Consider the following 26666-nt stretch of genomic DNA (forward strand, 5'->3'; position numbering starts at 1 on the left):
TTGCAAGTTACGGTCTTTTAATAAGTTGCCATCTTCTTAGCTCATCTCATCCCGATTGAATGCCCTTGATAATTTTATCATTTGGCACATTTTGTGTTCTTTAGTCGTTGAAAAGCTCGGAAATCTAGGTCTTTCCAGGGCTCAATTCAGTGGCCGCCGCATATATATTCATAATTTATCGGCATTTGCTAACCATCTGTCGGCCTGAAATTGGTCGTAATTGCGCGAGGAGGCGGACGCGTGCCTGTGATCACTCTTTGCAATCACAGCCCAAGCGAAAGCACTCAGAGGATATTGCAGAATAGAGATTAGACGAAACCAGGTGAAAAGGCAGAACCCCTGAAGATTACTTAAAATTTCGCTACCAGCGCATCGTTCCGAACAGACCCACAAGGGTAGACTATGCCGCAATACAGCATTGTTCCGCGGTGCAGTCTAGCGCGCAGGCCATCGCCGCATCTGGGCGTTTTGCAACCGCTCCGACTTCTCTGGTGATTATTTCCAGACAGCAATGCAGGACTTTTTCCTTGCTGCACGCTTCCAATCTCCGCACATCTCCGCACATTCAGGACTTTTTCCTCACTGCACACATTTCAAGTGGAAAATTACAATGTAAGGCACTGATGCATCATATCCATGGGAATGGCCGGTGAGGTAAAGAGCGGGGGAGAAAAGCGGGATCCAAATCATCCACTTAAAAGCTCAACTGCGGACGACAGCGGCTGCGGCAGACTCTGGTAGGTCGTGTACTGCATCTTGGTTGTACTGCATCTTGGTTGAACTGCATCATATCATGTTAATGGATATGACACACTACCGCTCTGGTCGTTCACGTCACATCCCGTTCGGAAGTGAACAAACTACATGAAAGCGTAACGCGTAGGTGGCGATGACAAAATGACCTAGTGTCACGCATGGTGCAGCTGGCCGAATGGCTGACAGCAGAAAAGGCCAGGACACTTGGTACTTTCGCCCTAGAAAACGATCCGCCAGTGATTGTTGGTTGCCTAGTAATCTCGGGTGGTCACTCGGATGGGGACGTAATGGCCGGGTGGTTAGCGTGCCGGGCTCTCTCGCGGGGGCTCATGTTCGAATCCTGGCTGAGCCAGCCCATTTAGGCGCGAGCATGACTGATGCACTCGCTCCTTAAAAGAGACGCAGCCACGCGCGTCGTGTTTCCTTCGGAGTAGAAATTCAACAGAACAGGGGCGCTCGACATATGTGGAGTGCGGAGTCACACGGGCGGAATGGGACGTGATAAATAACATACTGCAGCAGCGGTTTCTTAAGACGGATGAACACCGCTGTTAGCAGCTTTTACGGTCAAAAGGACGATTGAAGATGTTTTAGATCGCATGGTGCAAGCATATGGGTCGGAAAAAGATCAGCCTTAAATCACCGTTTCATTTCAAAGTAAACAATGAATAGAGACAGCCGATGCAACCAAGCAGCGCATGGTCGGCATGTCCGCATCTGTCTCGCAGCTTAGCCCTCGCGCTGATTCGCCGTTTTTCATCTCGCGGACCGATAGTATGGTCAATGTAACCCCTGCCATCTCAGAACTAACAAAAAAAAAAACTCAGCAAACAACGCCAGTAATTTGAAATAAACGAGATCTCATCATGGGTAATGGGTTCTTTGCCTTCAGGTCAATAGTTGACACCATTATACCAGGTCAAAAGTCAAATGTTCCCAAAAATCACACTTCGTGAGCTCTACAGTCCCACACATGCAACACCGTGCCTTTTGACGGCGCAAAACCTATACAAGCGTGCTTCTCGTTCAATTATGAGTACAATGGCGTATATTTTATGCGTTTTTAGATTATTTTTATCGTGTATGGCTCCGTTGCTATAGCAACGTCGGCCCGCCGCGCGTTCGGCGGCATCGTCGGCTGCCACCCGCGCCGGCCGCTCAGGCCGTAGATCGCCGTGCAGTGTTCCTAAAAAAACACCATTGCTCCGACACTAGAAAAGCTAGTGACACGTTTTTTATGCAAAAAGACGTGTAGAAGATGCTTCATAGTCCACTGAAAACTTGAGCGTGATTGCACAATATTCCGGAGAGGTATCCTCAAAAAAATTTAAGGGGTTCGCACTGATCCTCTTTCAGGGCGAGGGTTAACAGGGGAAAAATTGTAACTTTGCACACAATGGCATTGTCTATGTTCTGTTACGACAGCGCAACGTATGGTTTTACTAACAATTCTACCGGCCATAGATGTTGGCACAAGCGACAATTTTACCAGTTGCCAATTCGGGGTCCCTGCTGATCACGGCCATCCCCCTTGGTGGCCCCCCCCCCCCCGAGGGACGGGGCCTGGGCGCGCTATCATCGCGTCTGATCCTGGACGCGGGTCAGACGCGACAGTCGGCTACTGACACCCCGCTGTCCGCGTTCACGCTACACCAAGGCCACGGGCCGGCGGCACGAGGCGTGTCGGACGCCCACATGCGTCCCACGCACGTCTGTCAATGGCAAATGCGCGTGGTAGATGTGGCTGTGGCTTCACCGGCTGTCATGGAAACTAGCTTCTTCTGAACGCATCGTCGGATCGAAACGTGCTTGCCGCGACAGCCGTTCCAGAGCAGTTATCCTGGGCGTTCTCCATCCGTGGGCACGTGGCTCCTGGCCAGACGTGCCGCCGCGGCCGCCGGCCGGCGCCGGCCGGCGGCGTCTCTCACGGGCGGCGGCTCATGTGTTTGCCCATGATTGTGCTTGGCGGCCTCCCAGGCCGGGGCAGGGGCGGAGACGTCCGTCGCTTTGAAGTGATCCTGCCTGGGGCGGCGCGAAAGCGACGCCGGCGGGCCGGACCGCCACCGGACGCGGCCGGCGACCGCGGACCGCCCGCAGACCCGGGCCGCTGGCGTCGCGGCAGCCACGCCGCCAAACGATGGACGCGTGCACCAGGTGGAGCACCAGCGAGGTAGCACATCGAGGCGACACAGACGGCCGCACGGTACGCCACTGTTCGTCGAGGTTCCTGTGCGCGCAGAGCATGTCCTTCCGAGAGAATCTCAGCCCAGCTGGCATGCGTCGGATGATCCCCTATGATAGCAGGAACCAACATTTCTGGCCCCGATGGATCGACCCAGACCAGGCCTGTTTGCTCTGCCGCTTCCCGCCATGCCATTACGCCATTAACTAATGACCATCGCGAGCCATTTCCCGCTACCGTTATCCACTGGTCGCTCGTTGTCTTAACGTGGGCGGTTGGGGCGGGGGTGGGGCACGGCGGCGCCCATTACCGGCCGGCTGGCCGGGCCCGGCCGATGTGCCGCCGCGCACGGCGCTCGGTCGGCCCGCCCCCGGCCGGCCGGCGGCGCGCCGTCGGGCGGGGCCGGCGCGTGCTAAAGACGCCGCCGACGGCGCCTCCAGGCGATCGTGTGCCGGTCGTTATGTGCTGTTACCGGCGTCACGGCCGCCCCGAGGCGGACGTAAATCAGGGCGCGGCGCGGTAAATCTGGCCCTCTGACGGGTCAGGCGCGAGCCCAGGTCCGACCGAGGGGCGGAGCGTGGCACACTGAGGGGGGGGGGGGGAGGGAAGGGGAGGTCAGGCACGGCGGAGGGACGGCACCCAGTCAACCGTACGGTAAAAATTGGCCACCTGTTGTGCGAGAGCCCTAAGATACACTGCACGCGTGCAAACTGACGTCTGACAATTTACTGCTGCACGGGTGGCCAGTCTAGGGCAAGGTAAAACTCCGGCGGATGTGTACGTGACGACGTGATACCAGCGACCATGCTGGTGTCTTGACCGGGTGCCCAACGGTGGGCACCAATGACGTCACACTACAGGCCAGCGGGTCGGTCGACGACACGCCGCATGCCCGGCGGTGAGCACCAGTGACGTCAGATCGCACGGCAGCCGGTCAGTGGCCCGGGTATGCTCGGCCCGCCCCGGCCGTGGGTGGAGGGCTGGCAGGCGGCCACGGGGACCGATGCGGCTGCCGCCAGCCGAGCGCCGCTCGACACGACACAGGCGCGTCCTGACAGACGGTCCAACGACACAACGGGCTGGGAGCTGCCCCACCCGCCGCCGCCACCGTCAACGCATGGGTGCCGCACTGGGGTAGGGGAGGGATAGGTCCGCGACTTTAGGCGAAATTTAGTATGACGCTAGAGGCGTTGCGTGGGAAGGGACGCCTTAAAGACTTATTTCCACTCTGCTTTGAACCTGTGGCAGGGTCACTGCGTCAGTGGACCAAGGCAAAGGCGCGCGCGTGGTCACAAGCGACACAGCTTGTGCAATCCACAAAGTAACCGGTGTAAGAAATGTAAAATCGATTGCAGTTGCACCTGGTAACTCGACAAAGCCACAACGTTACGCTTCCTGCGGATTTGACCTATCACGTTTCGAAGGTGAGCGGGCCAACCGCGAAGTTTGCCCAAAGGCAGCGCAAATACGGGGACGGGCACGGAGGAGGGGGGAGGGGAGATGGAGCAATACCCAACTGCGCACCAGCATACGCTGTATGTAGCCTGAAAAACAGCGGAGTCGTTCACAGTTATCGCTCCGCTAGACAGCTCCGTCCGCGTTGTCCGGTGAGGCCGCCAGAGCCCGGTGGCCGCAGCCGGACAGCCAACATGGCTTCACTCTCAGCCACCCACCAGCGGGGCGAGCCTTGACTCGCGTCGCCGCTAACCAGACAGCCGACACCGACTAGGCGGGCGGCACTACCAGGCCGGACGGGTCGCTCTGCCGGGGCCGCCGGCGCTGGGGCGTGTCACGGGCCGGCGCGACACAGGGCGAGCTGGTCTGGGAAAGGTCGAGCCACGCCGCACCGGGACCCAGGTCAAGCAGAGGTCAGCACGTCGCAGGAGAGAACCTGGGCGACACGGGACCCAGGCGCGTAATGCATCGAGAGCCGGCGCGGGCCAAGGGTGTCCGACCCGGGACCACACCCTCTGGCGCTGTTGGGGTAACTGACCTGCGTCGGCGTACGTCTCAGAGCCGTAGCCGTCCTGCAGACCGTTAGCCCAGGTGCCCTCATACTTGGCGGACGAGGTGGTGGACTGGCGCACACCGTAGCGGCCCTTGAAGCCCTGCGTCCACTCGCCCCGGTACAGCCACCGGCCGCGCGTCTCTACACCCAGGCCGTGTCGGCGTCCGTTCTGCCAGTGGCCCTCGTACGTGCTCCCGCTGCAACAGAAGGTCAGGTCAGGCCACGAACATGCCGCCCAGGCCGAGCCGGAAGCCGTTCTCCGGCTGGACTTCGCGCCAGGGGCGTGTCATTAGGGGGACCGGGGGTAGGTGGGGGGGGGGATTCGCCTAGGAGCAACATCTTCCTCTGGCTCAAGGACGCGGCGCCGCCATCATATTGCAGCAGTTTTTTGTCATCATCAGAACACGGCAGATCGCTGTAAATTGGAGGCAGCACCGGAACTCGGCAGATCGCTCTAAGCCGGAGGCGGCACCAGAACGCGGCAGATCTATTTAACATTGGACGAATCATCAGAACTTACAATATTTCCCTAACGCCGGCTCTCTCCGCCACTCCCCGTAGTCATGGCTGCTACCAGATGTCCATCAGATATCACCAGATTCATCCATCTCCGATTGGACACTCCGAGACCGAATTGTCTGTAATGTTCCTGTTCTGCACACACAATTGACATCCAGTAGCACCCAATACGCACAAGGTCTGCAGGTACACAGATAACCGGACAGGGCCTTTAGAGAAATATCTATCACATTCGGCTGGTCGCTTAATGCAAGTCGGGCCAAACTATTAACATGCAGCGATGCGACAGTTGGCGATGCATCGACGGATGCTCCACTTCTGATGGCCTGTCTAGCCCGCGGGCGATTCGAGGAAGCGAACGGCGTGCAACGCTCGCTGGAGAAGATCTTCGAACGAATCGCGCAGTCGCAGTTACCTGGAACTGGCATGCATGCAACTCACGCGAAGTAAGAATTGCAAGAACTGAATGCGATTGAAGCGATGCGCCTTCAAAGAACTGCTTCCGATGGTCTTTTGAGATGCATGTGGTGGTAGTCCAGCCCGGATTGCTGAGTCACCTGCATCATACGGACTTATTTTGGAATTCAACCCCGTCTCTGATCAAAGGGGCACATTCAAAAGCATCGAAGTGAGCAGCACGATTTTGTTCAGCATGATTTCCGGCAACGCGGTAGGTGCTGTCAATCGCTTCCATTCTCTCAAGTAATCGTTGACTTTTGCTACCCCTCCGTTAATACAAGAAGTCATTGATGTGATATTATGCACCATTAATTCATCCGTATGTCCGCAAAGGTAAGAAGCCTTGTTCCAGTAGGACCACGATCGCATTAAAAACCGCGGCATGCGAGCTGGGCGATCAGCATAGCACGTTTATCCTTCGGCTCCGTATTTCCATATAATCCTGAGCTGAAGTCCCCACAATCCGAGGCCACGTGCATCGGCTCGTAGGCTTCGGGCTGTCAGCAAAAGCCATTCGTCCCTGCATCTCACTGCGCGCGAGAATGGCAGGGATTGAACACGGCCTTTCGAACCGACGCATTGGGTGCCAGCCACCAGCTCAGACTTCAACAAAAGCAGCAGGTGCCGGACATGCCAGCGAGGGCGGAAATGGCAACAACTCAGCTGGGTCTTTGTTCCATGTCGCTCCGATTGATGATGTCTTCATTAGTACGACATTGGTACACCCTCGTCAAACACATGCCAGCTGGGTAAAGAAGCGCGCCAGATGCTTACTTACTGCTTACGACAGCTTATGCCGATTCTTGCAAATACACCGATGGTCTTTCGCCGCTATGCCAGTGGAATGGCAGGCCCCGCTAAGATCCCTACGAAGATATTCATTCGGACTGGGTCCAGGCAGTCTCGTTTTCTACTCGACAGATTTACTGGCCCTTCACTTGTTTTTTATGACGCTAAGCCGCTTTCTATTTCATTGCTGAGAGCATGGGTTAAGAACAAGGGGGGGGGGCAGGAGGTCATGGCCCCCACTTTTCAGGATGGGGGACCAGCAATGTTTACCGCCCCCGCCCACTTTTTCAGATTTAAGTTGCGTTTAGCTTACTTTTGTACTACCTCAAGCATGCATGCAAGTTTACCAAGATCACCGGCCACCTTCCTCAAAATGCGTCATCTTGTTCGTTTGCCCATTGGCCGTCCCTTGATGTTTCAACCGCGGGACCAAAGCCGCGCGGCCTACGGAGACTGCAGCGCCGAGCGTCGAGGCTGCCGTTGCTAAAATTTGTGAACGCGCACGCTCAAAACAATACCACATCATTTTTCTCAGTGATCAATCTTGTCTGAATGTTGAACATTTTAGGGCAAACATGGGTTAGCCATACCAATAAAAATTGAGGACCCCATTTTGCTCAACGATCTGCGTTCATGGGGCCCTAATATCTATGTAGAACACAGGGAAAATCTGTAACTGAAGTCTATACGACAATTGTTAAACCGCATGCGACGATCACGGATGTTTTTGCGTCGAAAAGGGTTCCTGTGCTGATCCGGGACCAATCGTGCGGGTCAGAAGGTCTCCCGTGTCAGGGAGGGGAACAATGTGATATGATGTATCCCTCTAAAGGCGTCAGGATCGACCGCGGGATCCCGCCACGTGTCGTCAGGATGTCAGTCGAAAGACACCCCACGATGGGACGGAATGGCCGCTGAGCCCCTGACCGGGAGCAATAACTACAAGTAAGTAAGTAAGACCAGTAACAGTAAGAACGTGCTCCTGGTGTTCTACTCACCTTGCCAGAAAGGACATAGAGGGTCTAATTAATTTTAATAGAGTGGGTCGAAATTAGTTAAAAAAAACAAACGACGGGTGAAATGTACGCCTAGACTTCCTTGTAAATGTAAGACTTGGAGACCTAAAGCATTTAAAGGTGATTTTTTTCAGAGCCGCCATCCTTTTCGCCCATCCGTTGGACACGGCTCAGAGTTAACCGCTGAACCGACGCTGCGTGGCCTATGACGACTGCAACGCCTGTCGTCGGGGCTTTTGTTGCTGAAGTAAACGACATGGAGCGCTCATCTTCCAAACCACGTTACACAATTTGTATCACTCATCGATTCTGACTGAATATTGAAAATTGCCGGCCAGACATGGTTTGGCCATGTCAATACACATTGTTGACCAATCGCAATCGGCAATGTACATTCGCAGGGTGCTTAGCATGTCTGAAGATTCCCGATCAAAATTATGACAAGGCTTTGGACTTTCCTTCAAAAAACGACTGACAATGGGGCATCAAATGACTGTATTTGGTGTTGTCTGGAATTGTCTGCAGTTAGGTATCACACATTAACATTCTTATCAATAAAGGAAACCAACTACAACTCAAGTCCACGCTTAAGCGCTGTGTTCAGCCAGCTACTGATAAAATATGTCCGAAAAAAATATGTCCGACGCCGGCATCCACAGGCTTCCTCAGTAGTGGCTCCTCCAGCACTCGTCAGTGAATATGTCCGACGCCGGCATCCACAGGCTCCTCCAGTACTCGTCAAGTGAATATGTCCGACGCCAGCGTCCACAGGCTCCTCCAGCACTCGTCAAGTGAATATGTCCGACGCCAGCGTCCACAGGCTCCTCCAGTACTCGTCAAGTGAATGTGTCCGACGCCAGCGTCCACAGGCTCATCCAGTATTTGTCAAGTGAATGTGCCCGACACCAGCGTCCGCGGGCTCCTCCAGTATTCGTCAAGTGAATGTGTCCGACGCCGGCGTCCACAGGCTCCTCCAGCACTCGTCAAGTGAATGTGTCCGACGCCAGCGTCCACAGGCTCCTCCAGCACTCGTCAGGTGAATATGTCCGACGCCGGCATCCACAGGCTCCTCTAGTACTCGTCAAGTGAATATGTCCGACGCCAGCGTCCGCAGGCTCCTCCAGCACTCGTCAAGTGAATATGTCCGACGCCAGCGTCCACGGGCTCCTCCAGTACTCGTCAAGTGAATGTGTCCGACGCCAGCGTCCACAGGCATCCAGTATTTGTCAAGTGAATGTGCCCGACACCAGCGTCCGCGGGCTCCTCCAGTATTCGTCAAGTGAATGTGTCCGACGCCGGCGTCCACAGGCTCCTCCAGCACTCGTCAAGTGAATGTGTCCGACGCCGGCGTCCACAGGCTCCTCCAGCACTCGTCAAGTGAATGTGTCCGACGCCAGCGTCCACAGGCTCATCCAGTATTTGTCAAGTGAATGTGCCCGACACCAGCGTCCGCGGGCTCCTCCAGTATTCGTCAAGTGAATGTGTCCGACGCCGGCGTCCACAGGCTCCTCCAGCACTCGTCAAGTGAATGTGTCCGACGCCGGCGTCCACAGGCTCCTCCAGCACTCGTCAAGTGAATGTGTCCGACGCCGGCGTCCACAGGCTCATCCAGTATTTGTCAAGTGAATGTGCCCGACACCAGCGTCCGCGGGCTCCTCCAGTATTCGTCAAGTGAATGTGTCCGACGCCGGCGTCCACAGGCTCCTCCAGTACTCGTCAAGCTCGAACCAGCAGTGGAGAATTTTGGAGCGCCGCGGCCGCTGTTATCACCATGGACGTAACTTTACTGTTGATTGGGGACACAGCTGCATCCCCATCATCTCAGAAAACTGGTGTTGGGCCTATGACATCATACAAAAAGAATGAACCCAAGAACGGCATTGCATTCCCAATATTTGCAGGAAAGTTCCGCGTCTGTTTATCCCCGTTGCCGTTAGCTGGCAACCGACCGGCGGCAGACAGCTGACCTGGTCGGTGCAGCGGGCCGGGTCAGCGCCCCGGCGGGCGGGGCTTGATCGCCGAAAGGTCTCCCACCGCGGGTCACAGCTGGCCGATCGACGCTACGCAAGTGTGATCTATCCAGCCGCCGACGACGCCGACTGGCTGAGTGTTGGAGCGGACCGCAGGCAGCGCACATGCGCAGCTCAGTCGTGAAAACTTTTGGATCCAGAGCTCGGGTTCGGGTTCCGATCCATCTAACAATCCGGCAACGTAAACGGTCTTTCATTACATGAAGCCAGCATAGATATCCGAACAATTGCGATCCGGCGGTGTCGTCTAAGGTTGCTGCCGCATTACAATACCCTCGTAGCTCGAGCCACGCACACTGCGAAAAACAGTGTTAACAGACCACCACGTGCTCACCACCTCCATTCCATTTCCCGTCGTTGGTCGCGGCCGCAGAGGCGCATCGGCCGTTCCCTCGCTCGGTCGAGCCGGCTCTGGACAGCCGGGCACTGCTGCCTGCTCCGTCCCCGGGATCGAATGGGCCGGCGCGGCGGCCGCCGCGTGCCAAATGAGGCGATAAAACATTAAGCGCCAACGATTTCTTGCGGCCGGCCACGCCGCGCCGCGCGGGGAAACCGTCCGACTGTGCAGCAATGCAGCGACCGTGCCGGACGGCCGCCCACCAGCGACCACTCGGTGGCTGGGCGACTCGGGGCGACTCGAGCCAGGTGACTCGCAAAGCGGTAGAGTCAGCGCTCCGTGCCCTGCCTGACGGGACAGATGACGATGCGAGGGGAGGACATAGGAACGGCCCAAAGAAGATCGAGGGAGGCGGAGGGGGGGGGGGGGGGTAAGGCCATTGTTTAAGTCAGTCCCTTCCACGCATCACGGCAGGGCTTATAATGAAATTTCACGAGTGGGAACATTGCTGCGGCCATCTTCATTCGGCCGTCACAAAGCGTGCGGTGCGGCCAACGCCGCCGGCGGTCGCACCGTACCCGAGACCTCCGCACCCGAGACCTCTGCACCCGTGACCCCCGCGCCTGTGACCTCCGTACCCGAGGCCTCCGCACCCGTGACCTCCGCACCTGTGACCTCCGCACCCATGACCTCCGCACCTGTGACCTCCGCACCCGTGACCTCCGCACCCGTGACCTCTGGCAGAGGCGGCGCGAGGCTGGGTGCGGCCAGCCGGTCGGCCGCACCAAAGCAGCCAACACGTGAACAGCGGAAGCGCAAGCCCGCGCGACGGCAAGGCTGAGCAGCGAAGTGAAACACTGAACACAACCATAGCACAGGGTGACCCCCTCAGCCCCTGTTTCTACGTCTCCGGGGTGATGGCGTTTACCTAGAGCGGGTCCGAGGCTCCCCCTTCCCCTCCGAGGCGGAATGAGCGCCTGCAATTTAAGACCCGCCTTACGTATTCATTGCAGTTGGTAACAAGAGCACACAGAGAAACGTCATAACGCCACCACGGTTGTAATACTTGGCATTGTGGCCATTCTAAGGTAGCATGAGTTTGAGGCGGCTGGTAGCTGACGATTCCGCAGTCGCGCCGTCACGTGGGATACATAAATTCGTGGCATTAATAAGCGTTCTTGTTATTGTTGCCAGACATTCTAGAAAATCGCTGCAACGCCACCCTGTGTCATGATTTGAGGTTAATCATTTCATAACTTGAGTGAAAAATGCGAGGAAATTATAGTGAAATGGTTTCATGGAAGTGCAGCAGCACCAGGCTAGTGTTTCTGTCGCCGCGGTCGTCGTGTACTAGTGCCAAGAGCACACCGCTCCTGGCCGAGAGGAATGTCGAGCGAACTGCTCGTGTACAGTAAGTGTTTGCCAATGCTTGTACGCACAAGTTATGTCAGTCATCCTATTTATCGCCAAGAGTGAGTTCTGAAGACGGTCCCAGACAGGTTTTCAACACTGTGGCCGTGGACTTCCAGGGGCGCGACCAGCTAGCAGATTCGTGGTTAGCCGTCGCAGCACCCGACAGCCGGAGACTACTCACGACCCGCCGTCTGCTGGCTGTGGGTCGAAGTCCTTTCGTTTGCTGAATACTGGTGAAAGTCCCATGGTCTGCTGGGTATAAGTTGAAGCTCCTGGTCTGCCAGATACGGGCGGAAGTCGCATAATCGTAGGCGAAAGGGTTACCACCATACAAAGTCCATAAAAACTGACCTGAGCACTATTCCAAGTCCCCTGACCCACCGGCTAGGTGCGGGTCAAAGTCCCTGGCCTGGTGGGTATTGACCAGAGCCCACTGGTTTCCTGGATACCGGTCAGCGTTCGGATCCAGGAAAGCATAGCGGGGCGGCGCTCTTCGGAATTCCAGGAAGGCGTGGCATTTCTAGCCGTGCATCTTCTACTAAGTTTGTTTAGAAGTCTTCTGGCCTGCTAGTCACGGGGCAGAGCTTATCGGCCAGCCGGGGGCGGGTCAAAGTCCTCTGGTCTACTGGGTCTGCTGGTCGCTTCGTTTGCTGGTTTGCAGTCCTGTGGTCCGCTGGTGTGCAGTCCCATGGTCTGCTCGTCTGCTCGGCCCGGCCTACGGTACCGGGTCTGCCGGGCACTGGTCAAAGTTCCCTGGTCTGTTGGGTGTGGGTGCTCCTGTCTGCTGACATACCGAGCAGCGTCCCCTGACATGCCTGACACGGGTCAGGGTCCCTCGGCACGCTGGCTACTGACCAGGGCTCGTGGTCTGCTCAGCACTGGCTGCCATGGCAGGCGGAGCTGGGCCGGTTGCTGCCGCCAGCCGCGGCCCAGGTACGGCGGCAGCTGGCTCGCAGGCGGCGGGTCTGCGCGCTGCCAAGTGTGACAAGAGACAGATTGGCAGTAGCGGGGCCGCGGCCGCCACGGAAACAGTACGACCCAGACGCCGCGCGCCAAGTCCGTGCACCTGTACTCGCTGCATCGTCAACCCGACAAAGTACGATGGGGTCCCAGTGTGGGGCCTAAAATCGCCCCATGCACCTATATCAAAGCGTGATATTGAGCGTGGAAAGTGGTGGGATGTGGTGGTTGATTATTGCATGCGTTGTAGCCGCCAAGGAAGTATTTGTTCCTGAATTTAAGCTTCCTGATATCCAAAGTACGGTCAAACTGAAGCTATGTCATCAAAAATTGCCCAACTAGAGTTCCCATCAGCCCTCAACAAAGCACAATATGTATCGACACCAACACAGCGGATGATATAGTGGACAGCACCAGACATGTCAGGTTAATGTAGTCGCCATACACAACTTTTACTTTCCTGACAACGCAGATACCCATCTAGACGGCGCACCAGCACTCAGCGGCGCGCAAAATATACTGCAAGCGCGGAAGATTGGTCTCAGCAGACGGAACACTCAGGCGTTCCTCGATGAAGTTGCATCCTCGTCATGACAGATGGATGAACTCGTGACTCGTCCCTAGCCAGTCCCTGAGCCCGTGACTCGCCCTGGCCAGTCCCTGAGACCGTGACCCCTCCCTAGCCAGTGCCTGAGGCCGTGACCCCTCCCTAGACAGTGCTTGAGCCCGTGACTCATCCCTAGCCAGTCCCTGAGGCCGTGACTCGTCCCTAGCCAGTCCCTGATCCCGTGACTGGTCCTGGCCAACGCCAGTGTCGGAGCCCGTGACCAGCGGATGCGGCATGGACGGCTATTTTCGGAGCGGGTCCCTCGTTCAGTGCTCAGCCGCGGTGAGGCGCCAGTGTTTGAGCTGCTACAGTAGTTCAGCATATAGAAATATGACTGCAGTTGTAGACCCAGCCGTGTGCTCCATCCGTCCCGCCACTGAGGTTGCAGTGGCGGGACGATGGGGTCACGATGGACGATGGAGTTGTGTATGGCGACTACATTAACTTGACATGTCTGGTGCTGTCCACGATATCATCTGTTGTGTTAGTGTCGGTGCATATTGTGCTTTGTTGAGGGCTGATAGGAACTCTAGTTGGGCAATTTTTAATGAAATAGCTTCAGTTTGACAACCATGAAGTCAATATAAGAAATTAGTATTGGTAAGAACATTTATTAATGCATCAGGCTCGTAGACAAGCGCCTATCAAAATATTAGGAAGAAATGTTGTGCTCCACTGGATCTCCACAGGCCAACGTCGATATACACAGGCCATCTGCTAAACGAGGAAATCCCTCATGCGAGCCTTTGAAATCGGTCGGTACGAGAGAGAGAGAGAGAGAGAGAGAGAGAGAGAGAGAGAGAGAGAGAGAGAGAGAGAGAGGAGAGAGAGAAGAGAGAGATAGAGATAGAGAGAGAGAGAGAGAGAGAGAGAGAGAGAGAGAGAGAGAGAGAGATAGAGAGAGGAGAGAGAGAGAGAGAGAGAAGGAGAGAGAGAGAAGCGAGAGAGAGAGAGAGAGAGAGAGAGAGAGAGAAGAGAGAGAGAGAGAGAGAAGAGAGAGCGAGAGAGAGAGAGAGAGAGAGAGAGAGAGAGAGAGAGAGAAGAGAGAGAGAGAGAGAGAGAGAGAGAGAGAGAGAGAGGAGAGAGAGAGAGAGAGAGAGAGAGAGAGAGAGAGGAGAGAGAGAGAGAGAGAGAGAGAGAGAGAGAGAGAGAGAGAGAGAGAGAGAGAGATAGAGAGAGAAGAGAGAGAGAGGAGAGAGAGAGAGAGAGAGAGAGAGAGAGAGGAGAGAGAGAAGAGAGAGAGAGAGAGAGAGAGAGAGAGAGAGAGAGAGAGAGAGAGAGAGAGAGAGAGAGAGAGGAGAGAGAGAGCGAGAGAGGAGAGGAGGAGAGAGAGAGAGAGAGAGAGAGAGAGAGAGAGACCACCTCAGTGTTCTAACAAATAAGTACAGAGTTCCACTTCCTTGACGAATGAGGATGACTAAGCTGATAAATGAGGCAACGCATAAATGATAACACCTCATGCATGCATTTTCTTACGACACGTGCGAACTTCGCTGCAAAAGGCCAAGTGAAGGATGCACTCTCAAGGTAGGGCAACTACGCTTGGCTCACGACCTTGGACGTGGCGTATCTGAAGTACCGATCCATCAGCAATCATTTCTTCCGTTAAGTCGTGAGGAGATTTGTCGGCAATTCGGTGACGCGAGTATATATCACTAATGAACACCACCAGACAAGCCCATGGGTAATCGGGCTAGACTGTAGCCCGGTTGATTGGTCGTTTGGTCCAACTCAAACAGTGGAGGCAGGCTCCTCCTGCGCCTTCCGTAAGCCACACCGGTCCCGCTGATCCGGAGGGTTTATACGACACCCCGAACCTGCGGCGGACGCCTGGATCGAGGCGGCCCCGGTCCAGGGCGCGCGGCTGAAGCACTGCTGACCCGCCGACACGCCAAACAGGCGACCGGGGCAGCCGACCGCTGGGAGACAGGCAACACGGCCTGAGGTCACCCACAGATCAGCCGACCAGCCAGTGTGTGAGAGACAGGTGACGTGACCTGAGGTCACTCACAGGTCAGTGAACCAGCCGACCAGGCTGAGGAACAGGTGACGTGGCCTGAGGTTACTCAAAGGTCAGTTGACCAGTCGGCCTGACTGAGGAACAGATGGCCTGATCGTAGGCCGCTCACAGAGCAGTCAGCTGACAGCTGACAGGACAGTGAGGCACGTGAGTGCCTGTTCGGCTCGGTGTTCCAGTCAGCACACATAACATCGCACGACGGCTCGCAGCCGGCGCTAAATGTCAGTCTCAGACGGCCACCCGACGACAGTTAACTCTTCCTCAGCAGCAGTTTTCGGCCAGGCGCGACCCACCGCGCGCTGGTATTCGGGGGTAGTGTGGCGCGAGCTTGACCCTGCCAACGTCCGGCACACGTATGCGGTCCGCGCAGGTTCAGCGAGCCGGAGCCTCGAACTGCTGGCTGTCGACGCCAGTCACTGCGCCGGGTTGGGTGCTTGCTGCTAGGCTCTAAGAGGACGTCGTCGTTCTCGACGGAACCAAAATATCTATGAGCGCCACGAGAAATAAACCAGTTTGAAACGGTTTGCATCCGGCCGCTTGTAACGCCAGTTGTCACAGACTGTGCTGGGATGACTGCACTTTCAACTCTTTGAAGCGGATCGTGGGGAGGGTTCGATTCAGTCCACGTGGAAGCAGTCTGTCGCGAATATGCGATACTCACACATCCCGTATCGCATTTCCGGTCTCTCGAACGATTTCACCCCGAACCAATTTAGTCGGACCGGATCACGGGCGGATCTGACTGGACCACGGGCGGATATGGCTGGACCGCGGGTGGATCTAACTGGACCATGTGAGGATCCGACTGAACCGCAGGCGGATCTGAGTGGACCGTAAGTAGATCTAACTGGACCACGGGCGGATCTGACTGGACCACGGATGGATCTGACTGGACCAGGAATGAATCTGGCTGGACCACGAGTGCACCCGTTTCAGCCGGGCAAGACCACGGGCGGATGTGAATGGACCACAAGCGGATCTGAGTGGGTCACGTGCAAATCTGACTGGACCACGGGCGGATCTGGTTCGGCCGGACTGGACCTCGCGCGGATCTGGTTCGGCCAGACTGGACCACGGGCGGATCTGTTTCGACTGGACTGGACCACGGGCTGATCTGGTTCGGCCGGACTGGACCACGGGCGGATCTGTTTCAACCGGACTGGACCACGGGCGGATCTGCTTCGGCCGGACTGGACCACAGCAGACTTGTTTCGTGTCTTTCACCGCTAGGCGGCGCTGCCTGCGCCCCTCTGGCCCGGCGCCAGCTGACGGCTGGGTTGGGATGATCGCCGAGGCAGTTCGTTTTCTCTGAGGTTCGAGCTCAATGGATGTTATGAGCCCGGGTGATACAGAAGGATGGGGTAGATAAGAAAGGACCATTGTATCTGGTGATATGCTACTAGACGCTTTCTCTAAAATGAGTGAAGTAAGTGTTCAGACTTTAATTATACAGCCTTTACTCCCTACGTTTAACTTTTTGTGACCTCGTGATGGTGCGTATATTACAGGAAATTGGCGGCCGATGCATCTGGACTGATGCGCCAATTATATTTTAGTAATTGACACATCAGTCCAAAGGTAAGGCGCATCCATCTTCAAAACGCCGCAGAGCATGCATCCAACATATCTTCACATTTGACACATGCACCGACTAAATATGTCGTGAAAAACAAATATTTCGTGTCACCTCTGGGCGGGTATGACGGCATGATGGGAAACACAATCGCTGCTATGTCCCAGTGCCAAACTAGAGTTTACATTGACGCTCTATTGAACAACCGTGGCTCCTCTGATAGATACAGTGTACATTGGGTTCACCCACTGATAACAAGGCCGACGGGTAAACAGTGCTGTAAAATGCGGTAGAATATAATCGGTGAGACTTGAATGGCCGTTGGACAAATCGTCTTTTTTCTTGGGCGCATTGTCAAAATGTCAAATAGAAATGTTGTGATGTTTACAACTAGAGAGCATAAGGGCTTAGGCTCAAAAACTTCGTGATGTTGCAGCGTTAAGGCAAAGATATCGAACAAGAAAAGGCGCATGCGAAATTCTTGCAGCACGAACCGTAATTTCTGAATAAAGTGCTGCTGGCTTCTACGAAACTGAAAGCAATACATTGAGCACGTTTGTGACTATCAGGTTGAACATATCGTTTTGTTCAGGTGGGGTCATCCTACGCCTGATGTTAAGAATCTCCGCTCAAACCCGGCCTGCAGCCTGGTCCGCAGACGAAGCGCAGCCCTCGTAGCCATCCCCCAAACCAGCAGCTGCCCCTCGTGTACGCTGAGTCAGCTGATTGGACGGGCGTTTGGTTCGGCCGGCCGCAGCGCGCGGTCACAAACGAACTCTGACGGCGCAGAACCAAGTGGGTCACGGCCGACACCTGCGGGCGGCCGTCAAGGCGGCTGGCGCCGGCGGCGTTTTTAGCCGCGCGGGCCTCGGCGGTGCCGGCCGAGAGCCGCGCCGGCCGCCCCCGCTGGAATGCGCCGCCTCTCATCTCGGCCGCCGGGCGCGAGGCTGCCCGGCCTCGACGTTCGCAGAAGGGACGGCTCGGGCCGCGCGCGGCGGGCCCCCGGTGGCCGACGGAGCGGCGCACCGGGCTGGCGGCCTGTCGCTGCCAATGTGGCCTTTGGCTGCTTTTGACGTCATCCTGTTGACGTCGTTTCCCGGCCTTCCAGAGGCTTTGCGCGTCACACTGACGTTTTTATGTTACAGCTGTTTGCCGCTTCATGCACTTAGCGATATCAAGTCGCTCGCTTTCGCACGATTTGCTTCCCGGATTCAGCCTGCGAGCATGCAGCTCCGGCCTGGTGCTGTGCCCCGGCGTGCCAGCGAACTGACCGCTGGAGTCACACCAAAGAAATCATCCCCAGGTGCCAGGACGTAGCGGCCTGGTCTGAATCCGGTCGGAGGGGACAAGGACCAGAGGCTCCCCACTCGCGGCCTGATTTAGAACTCGGTATCGGTGCGCAGAAGGTAAGCTGCATTGATTTTGGGTCAGAAACGTCGACCCAACGATGAGGCGGCAGGTGAGCTCCACTGGTGGGGACGGAGCCACGAGTGAAAGATGTGTTAGAGGAATGAAGTACGGTCAGGTGAGTTTGGTAGATTAGCCTGTCGAGTGAGTTCAAGCTGGTGAGTTCGTTAGGTGAGTGGTGTATGAGTTGGAGCATGTTGATTAGAGCGTTGTGATGAGTTGGAGCGTCATGAGCATGTTGATTAGAGCGTTGTGATTAGCTGGAGCGTCAGGAGTATGGCTGGAGTACTGGGAAATGCTGTCAGGGAGAACTGACAGAACGGGCGTGTAGATATTCTAAGCTATGCTGATCTCAATGAACGCTGATGTGGGTACTGCCGCACCCTCAAAACGACCTTTTGCGCCCATGGCCAGCGAAATTTAGCCCGGCGGGGTGTTTGGTCGACTGCCGATCTTGCCAAGGGTGTTAAGTCACGTCGGGTCAGTGCTGAGTCGGTTCAGCCAGGCCAGTGCTGTCAGCTGAGTTCGACGAGCCCGCTCAGCAGGCCGGAGCGGCTGAGTTCGCCGTGCGGAGGCCGGCTCCCGGCTGACCCAAATAGGCGACGGCGGCCGCCGCTGAGTCACGCTGCGCCCAGCGGCGGTCCGGCGCCGGTCGCCGACCCCCTCGGCCGGTCAGCGGCGCGCATCAAACGTCCGCAGTCGGACCGGGGGCGGCGCACAGGTGGAGGCGGCGCCGGCATCGATCGGGCGCCGCCGCGGCGGGTAAACACCGGCACGCCGCCCGACCGCGCGCACTCACCTGGGCCACGTATACACGCCCGACACCTCGAAGCCGTAGTGCCAGGAGCCGGAGTACTCGCCCTGCGCCTTGGGCCCCGTGCAGACGCCGTGGCCGTGTGCCTTGCCGTCGTCCCAGCCGCCGCAGTACGTGCCGCCGTCGTCGAAGTCGAAGCGGCCGCCGTTCACCTGCGGCTTGGCCATGTCGCGTCCTGCCGCACGGCGCGGAGCGCGCGCACTCGCCGGCCGGCCGCCGCCACCGACGCCGCCCGCCGTCGCCGCCGCCGCCGCCGACGACGACGACGGCGCATCGATCGGCGCCTGCGCGCGCGCCGCCGCGGCGCGCACCTCCACTCCGGAGATAGCCGGCAGCCGGCCGGGCCGGCGGCCAACGAGCGCGGTGGCTGGGCGGCCCGGGGCGCCACGCCCGGCAGGAGGGGGGGGGGGGGGGGGGGCTCCGCCGAGTCAGCGGCGAGCGTGTCACCGCGGCGGAAGTGACGCATCCAGCGAGGCGGGACGCGACGACAAGACCCCGGGGACCGGCACACGGCATAACTGGCCGGCTGTGACTAAGTAAGCGCAAGTGTGAGTCGGACAGCTGGACTGGGCCGAGGTTGATGTGCCATCCCGCCGCCGTTGCCCACGGGGCGCTGTGGTCAGCTGCACTCTGCCACCTGATGCAATCAGTGGAAGTTTGCACGCGAGCCGCTGCTGGCCCAAGCGAAGAGATGGCGAGCAGGAACTTGCCAGCTGGCACAGCCGTGCCGTCATGCCGCCACTGTTGGAGACGATCACATCCAGGTCGACAGCGGCGGTCCCGCACAGCTGGGCGAGCGGGCTGAAACCACCACAACTCTCCTGAAAAAAGTCGGAGGCCGGGGTCGGTCGGCCGGTACCGGGACATCAAGCGGGTGGGTGTCAATCTGCCCAGCACGGGAGGCGGGGGTGGGCTGGGGTAGTCCGCATCGTTGGAAGAAATGAGCTGTGACTCAACGGCCTTGCATACAAATAAGCGAAACAAAAATCACGTTTGCCCCCGTCCTTTACCCTCGGGGGTCCGCCACCAGTGCTACCGAAGCGGTCCTTTCGTAGCTGCCGCCAATTTGGCACGCGCTAGTTATGCTGGTTTTCTGCACTTCTGGCACGTAGTGGCGACGAGTCCACCGGCTTTCCTCCTTGGCCTCTCACGCGAGTGGAAGTCAGCTCGTCCCACACTGGGTAACCTGATCTACGGACAGATCGGTGCTTGCTGCTTACAGGCTTCGATGTGCGGGGGATAAATTAAGATGGAAAAAGTAGCCGCTGTACTCCCGACTTCCGTAATGTAGTCTGCAGCTTCCAACACCAGGGATAATCTACTGCGCAGAAGGGAAACCACGTATGCCATTCATTATACAGTGGCTGGGATACCCGCTGAAGCCAGGGTACTAAAGCAATTCATACTGCACAGTTATCATAAGAGCGTCATGCGAAGCTTTATAATCGGAACTGGCCTGACTTTCGTGGCGGAATGACGTGACACGACTGATTTCCGGCAGCTGAAGGTTATTGCAATAATACATCACCATACGCCCAACTCCATAGAAATCAAAGGCAAACAGCAGCATACAATTTGCGGAGGCCACACATCAGTGCCAGATTGCCAACTCAGGGTATCAGAAAAAGGGCACCACGTCCTCCTGCCTCGGGGCTTGACTAGCTTACCAGCCAGTGGGTTGCCGTGCTCGCGGTGCAGCACTGCGGTCAGCTATCTGGCTCGAGGGCTGCCGACAGCGGGCGGGTCGAGATCCCAGTAACCCGGAGGCCCCTCACGACGCAAATCAATGCGACGCAAAACTGGAAGCAAGACCCAGGGACACTGTCGACGCTGCGTGTGTATTTTGAACAGGCATGTGTTCTGCTGCAAATAATCGACCTCCCCGGATGTACCTGTTAAACGTCGTTATCAAGCAAGCGATGGTATACATAATAAAGAAACTCCACGTTTCGAGACGGCGCTAATGGCCACGAGTACAAATACTTGTTTGATGTTATCTGTACCGATGTTTACTTGATAACATCACGCATCAGCTGAAGTCTTCGCCGCTACGCTAAGCCTCAAATGGCAGAGTCGGCGCTCTCGGCCTGTAAAAGGGTCGTTTCGAAACAAGTTCTACGCGCAAGTTTGCACTCCTCCATATACGTCCTGGATGCCATCGGATAGTTCCTGTTCTGTTCAACAAAAATGGATTCGGATACGGATCGCGGCGGGGACAGGAACGGGATCGCGGACCGCTGCTGTTGCGGGACTCGATACAAAATGGAGACGAATGTCGCAAAGCATCATGCTGACAAATAGACAGGCTTGCTCGCGCAGTCCGCGGCAGGCTTGTTCGCGCGGTACGAGGCAGCTCGCGTGGTCTGAGGCAGGTTTCGCTCGTGCGGTCCGAGGCAGGCTTGCTCGCGCGGTCCGAGGCAGGTTTGCTCGCGCGGTCAGAGACAGGCTTGCTCGCGCGGTCCGAGGCAGGTTTGCTCGCACGGTCCGAGGCAGGCTTGCTCGCGCGGTCCGAGGCAGGTTTGCTCGCGCGGTCCGAGGCAGGTTTGCTAGCGCGGTCCGAACCCGAAGCAGGTTTGCTCAAGCGGTCCGGGGCAGCTTTGCTCGCGCCGCTCCACGCAGATACCCAGTCCGGACCAAAAAATTGTGACATAAACCTTCCAGTCGCCACGCTGATTCAGAACATTGAGAAATTGTCGGTCTACCACCAACGGTTCCCGGCTAAACGACAGAGTTTCCTGTTTATTATACAAGAGCCATATCTAATCTCATAAAAAACAAACACCACGGTGGAAGCGTATATGTACGTTTCCAGCGAGTTTTCGACATGCCTCGAAGCGTGCGCCCCGTACAGATAATCGCTGACAATGTAATTGCATTCTCTCAGCCAAAGCGCCATTCTTTCGCAATGTGAGCGGTTTCTTTCCAGTGACATTGAAAGAGGACTACCAGTACATGGGAATAACAGAAGAAACCACGCGCTAAATCCACTGAAGTTAAGCACACAAACGCAGCAAAAGCACACGGGATCATTCCACCACCATCCTTCCCTTATTGCACAGGCAACACAACAACACAACACCTTACCGCTAATGTTTGATGTTTTTGTCCAGCGCCTTCTTGTTGGCCTCCCCGCCCCACAACGGCGCGAACAGTTCGCGCTCCTTCCGCCAGAGTTCGCTCATGTCGCCGCGCGAGTTCACGATCATACGCTTCACCGAGCGCACCACGGCCACGTCATGCGCGACGCGCGGCGCCAGCCAATCACGAGCGAACTGCAGCGGGTCGCCGTCGGGCGGCGCCACCAGCGCGTCGGCCAGGCCGAGCCGGAGCGCCTCGTCAGCGGCCACGGGGCGGCACGAGGTGAGCAGGTCGAGCGCGACGCGCGGTCCGAGCATTGCCGCCAGCCGCGCGCCGCCGCCCCAGCCGGTCAGTAGGCCCATGCGCGCCTGCACGAACTGGAGGCGCGCGCCGGCCGTCCACAGCCGGAAGTCGGCGGCCAGCGCGAGCTCGGCGCCGCCGCCCAGCGCGCGACCGGCCAGCACAACCACGCTGACCAGCGGCAGGGCGGCCAGCCGCGCCAGCGCGTCCTGCATGAACGCCGACATGCGCATGCCGTCGACCGGCCGCGAGATGGCGCGCACGGTACTCAGGTCGCCACCCGAGCAGAAGGCGTCGCCGGCGGCGTGCAGCAGCAGGCCGCGACCGGCCGGCCACCGCTCCAGCGCCGCCACCGCCTCCTCCAGCTGGGCCATCATCCGCCCTGGCGGCGGAGGGTGGCCCGGTCAGCCGGCGCCTGACCAGCGCGACGAGCCGAGCGCCGGCTCACAGCGGGCGGAGGCGAGGCGTCGGCGGCGGCGGGGAGGGACCGCGGCTCACTGCTCGTCAGGTCAGCATCTCAGCAGCTGCATGCCACCATGAATAACCCGGTACGGACATCGGTTCAAAAAAGACATCAATCAGCGTAACCGAAGCATTTACGCACTCTCACGTACTTGCCAAATGCTGTTCGTGTATCAACCTTGCATGTGCACAGATGAAGAAAACAGCATGTCTGTCGACCATAGGAACACATGGACTACTTCATACACTCATTCCAAATTCACTGTATCCAGAGTTTTTGACGTCCACTCAATTTCGTCTCTGACTTTGTTTTCGGCGACTCAAATTGCTAAAATCGCATGATGCTTTCGCGACCAAGTTTCCCCATTTTCACGCGAGGTTAGCATACTTTTACAGTTAAACTCAAGCGGCATTCTATTCCCGCCATCAAATTTTACCGTTTGGATGAGCATTTACACAATATTTCCGTTGAAATGTAAATGTTTAAAGTGCAAGCAAGGATTCTAAGAGAGTCTTCCAAACATGCACTATCCGGCAAGAAACGTCCAGCATTGCCAGACATTTGGACTGGTGTCTTTCACGCAGTCGTTTTGGTCTGAGAACAAAAGATACAGGCCTCCGTCCCCGCACTCAGCGGCAACACACGTCACTTGTGAGACACTGGCAGCCGAAGCCCCGGCGTGGGTCACTCTGGAATTTCAAAAATGTGTTCGTGTTCAGGGGCTGTCGTGGAGACGTTTTACGAGGCAGATACTAACTGACTGACTGGATATAAAACCAAAACGTTCAATGTTCAAAGATTCATAACAACAAATAAGTTTTAAAAAAACATGAAGCATACTTTTTACAGCAGCACGGTTAAAAATATGAATTGTCATCATGACGCTTTGTATGGCCCCCGTTATTTGTGTGATGATCAACGGTATTTGTGTAATGAGGCACAGATTCTGACATTGGCCTACCAAGTATATATCCCAACAATCACACAAACAAGAACAATGCCACAAGCCTCACCGCTGAGCGCATTTTTCCTGTCTGGGTTGTTGAGACGGAGTGAAGCCATCCCAGTGACATCGTCCAGGCTGAGGTCAACCGAGCCGCCACCGTATTGCGACAGCTGCTGTTTCACCTCAGCCAAGTCCGGGTAGCTGTTGTCCACACTGCAGTTTCTATGCATCGCCAATAGATGGCGACACGGACTGCGCAACTTCAGGGCTTGTCTCAGCATCGGCGACCTCACTGAAAACAGGATACCGAACTGTAATCACACTAGATATCACTCCAAACCCCCACAACACAGCCACGATGGACCGATCACGCGAGCCGAAACCTCGACTCCTCGCACACCCACCTCCTCGACACGAACCCCTTGCGGGGTGGCACGGCGGCCAGCAGCGCCCCCGTCCAGTCGGCCGTCTCCCAGAACCTGAGTAGCGCCTCGAACACCTGGTTGACGGTGAGCACGCAGGCGCGCGTGCCGGCCTCGTTGCTCAGGTAGGCGGCGGTCGGCAGGCGGGCGGTGCGTAGTCCGGCGCGCGCCGCCGCCGTGCGCGAGACGCCCGGGCGCACTGTCTCGTCCACGAAACCGCCGATCACGTACACCTCGTCCTCGGTCAGCGCCTCCAACTCGCGCTCGCCGTCCGGCGTCAGGTAGACGAGCCGCTCGGCCGCGAACAGCTGCTGCGGCGCGGCGGCGCTCCGCTCCAGCTCGTACCGCGCGAAGCCGTCCAGGCGGCGGCAGCAGAGCTCGAACAGGGGCGAGTCCTCCGCCATCCCGGTCAGTAGCAGGCGGACGGGCCGCGCCGCGCCGCGGTTGGCGCCGTACACGCGCGCCAGCTGGCCGACCAGCCGCGCCCGCTCTTTGTCCGACATGGCGTCGGCGAACTGCAGGTCGACGCAGACGGGCAAACCGTGCTCGCGCGCCGCGCGCAGCCGAGCCAGCTCCTCCTGTCGTCTGACACGCTTGCTCACGAAGACGCCCTGGGCGGCGGCGGCCGCCTGAGCGGCCGCCTCACGTTGCCGGCGACGACGCTTCTCCTCTGGCCGACGCGCGCGCCGCGCCGCCACCGCCCGCTCGCGGTGGCGCAGCTTGCGCAGCCGGTTCTTGGAGAGCGGCGGCTCGCTGGGATCAGCTGCCGGATCTGAGGGGTCGCCGGCCACCACGGCGGCGTCCCCTAGCCCAGCCGGCGTGTCTCGGTCAGGGTCCGAGGTCTCCGCGGTGACAGAGTTCGAGGCTACTGCGAGACCAGCGTGCACGCTGGACTCTTGGGAGTGAGCAATGGTGGCTGCCTCCGCAGCACCATCTGTGTTCTGAGAGCAGCATACTGGTTCACTGTGGATATTCTTGAAGCCAGCAGTTCTTGACAATGCTTCTATGGCCTGCTGTTTCTGATCTGACATACTGGAAGAAAGGAGTATAGAAAATGCTGAAATTATAAAACATGGCAATAACATTTGGAAACAGTAATATATTGCACATTAAATGCTTGTAACCTATGTAACCTATGCTGAGTTACAACACAGTGTCAAAACCTAACCAGCATGCTTGTTAAAAAATGAGTTGAAAATGTGACATCTGGAATCTAAATGAAGTACAGCTAAAGGAAAATGCACCTTATTTTGCATGATAAATCACCAACACAATCAATTGTAAGGTTCTGCTTCAAACTGAACTGAAGGGCTGAAGCTGGGTTTTGTCTTCATGAGTACATGGAGACAAAACCCAACCAAACAACAAATAACCCATATTCCAACATAAAAATTCTGCAAGAATGGAAAAGCACTGCCCAAATCATGACTTGAAAAATTCTAGGGAGCAGGAGTAATATTCACAAGTAACACTTAAGTGCCTGAGTCTGACATTTCAAAACCTATGTAAAAAACTGACACCAACTGGCAAACTGATGCCAATGCCAACATAAAAGAGTTACAAACTGAACCAAAAAAGGTGCTTTCCTGTTGCCCTTTTGTGAACACCATCAACTGATGAGGCAACTGACTTCACCTTTGGCAGGCACGACACAATACCTGATATGTTGATTGTCATCCTCTCAACAGAGGGTACTAGTCTGGGCCTTGTGCACACAAGTGCAAGCCAGTGGTTTCACTCCCAGAAGCTCAGCATCATTCACACATTGCATGGTGCTTTAAGAGCGAAGCACAAATTGTCTTTCCATTGGTTAAGCTCTAATATCTAAATGAATGCCTGAGTGAATGAATCATAATACTAGCTTGCAAGCGGTGAGGGTACTGACAATTAATCCAGCATCTAAACAGGTCACCAAATTCCACAGCATCATTCACTTCTACATGATTAAGCAGGCATGATAAGCCAGCAGCTTTAACATAACTCCACAACCTTTGTGTTCCATCTGAATTTAAGGCATGCTAAAAATGCATTAATCACACATAGCATGACTCTACCCATGATGTCTTGGGCTCAGAACAACTAATCACTAAGTATATCAGGCAGAACTTGTAATACAAACATATCATACAATTGCTGGGTATATTGAGCATGCTCATATTAGGTGATTGCAATGCTCATATATCAGGAAAATACACATTGTATAATGAGTGTCACATGTAGTTCGCATAATGAGATTGCTTATACCACAATGGTCTCATATCTTCGTTAAACCAGTTCAAATTCCTGCAGGTTTATTGGAGGCCAATTACTCTAAACAACTCACAGTGCCAAAGAACCACGAACCTTTGAACCAGCATAACAAATCCCCATCTATGGGCTAAATATAGTGGTCCTTTCTACGTTTTTACAATATGTGTAGATTACCTTCGTTTACGAGCAGGGTGACAGTGCAGTACTGTTCTAAACCCTCGACCCTCGCCACAGAATGCCACTGCGGGCGGCGCCACCTCCATCTTTCTCGCGCCGTAAATGCACACTTGAGTGACCTTAAACTACTGCCACTTGAG

At 56.4% G+C, this 26666-nt stretch overlaps 2 protein-coding genes across 2 annotated transcripts in view; both read right to left on the reverse strand.

Moving 5' to 3' along the window:
* The window catches only part of LOC119098307 (junctophilin-1), a 44059-nt gene extending 24952 nt beyond the window's left edge, over window positions 1-19107 (reverse strand). The window contains exons 1-2 of the mRNA XM_037221229.1: window positions 18876-19107; window positions 4932-5143 (exon numbers count right to left, since the gene is read on the reverse strand). Of these exons, the coding sequence (XP_037077124.1) occupies window positions 4932-5143; window positions 18876-19057 (394 nt within the window). The 5' untranslated portion in view covers window positions 19058-19107. The remainder of the gene's footprint in view (window positions 1-4931; window positions 5144-18875) is intronic.
* Window positions 19108-21609: 2502 nt separating this feature from the next.
* LOC119099484 (ethylmalonyl-CoA decarboxylase) lies at window positions 21610-26579 on the reverse strand. The gene is made up of 3 exons (XM_037222641.1): window positions 26524-26579; window positions 23745-23969; window positions 21610-22650 (listed from the first exon to the last, which is right to left on the reverse strand). Exons 2-3 carry the CDS (start codon window positions 23956-23958, stop codon window positions 21977-21979), a joined length of 888 nt encoding a protein of 295 aa, XP_037078536.1. The 5' UTR covers window positions 23959-23969; window positions 26524-26579; the 3' UTR covers window positions 21610-21976.
* Window positions 26580-26666: the final 87 nt, after the last annotated feature.

This window comes from Pollicipes pollicipes, unplaced genomic scaffold, assembly GCF_011947565.3.
Source record: "Pollicipes pollicipes isolate AB1234 unplaced genomic scaffold, Ppol_2.1 Scaffold_4740;HRSCAF=5597_pilon_pilon_pilon, whole genome shotgun sequence".
NCBI lineage: Eukaryota > Metazoa > Arthropoda > Thecostraca > Pollicipedomorpha > Pollicipedidae > Pollicipes > Pollicipes pollicipes.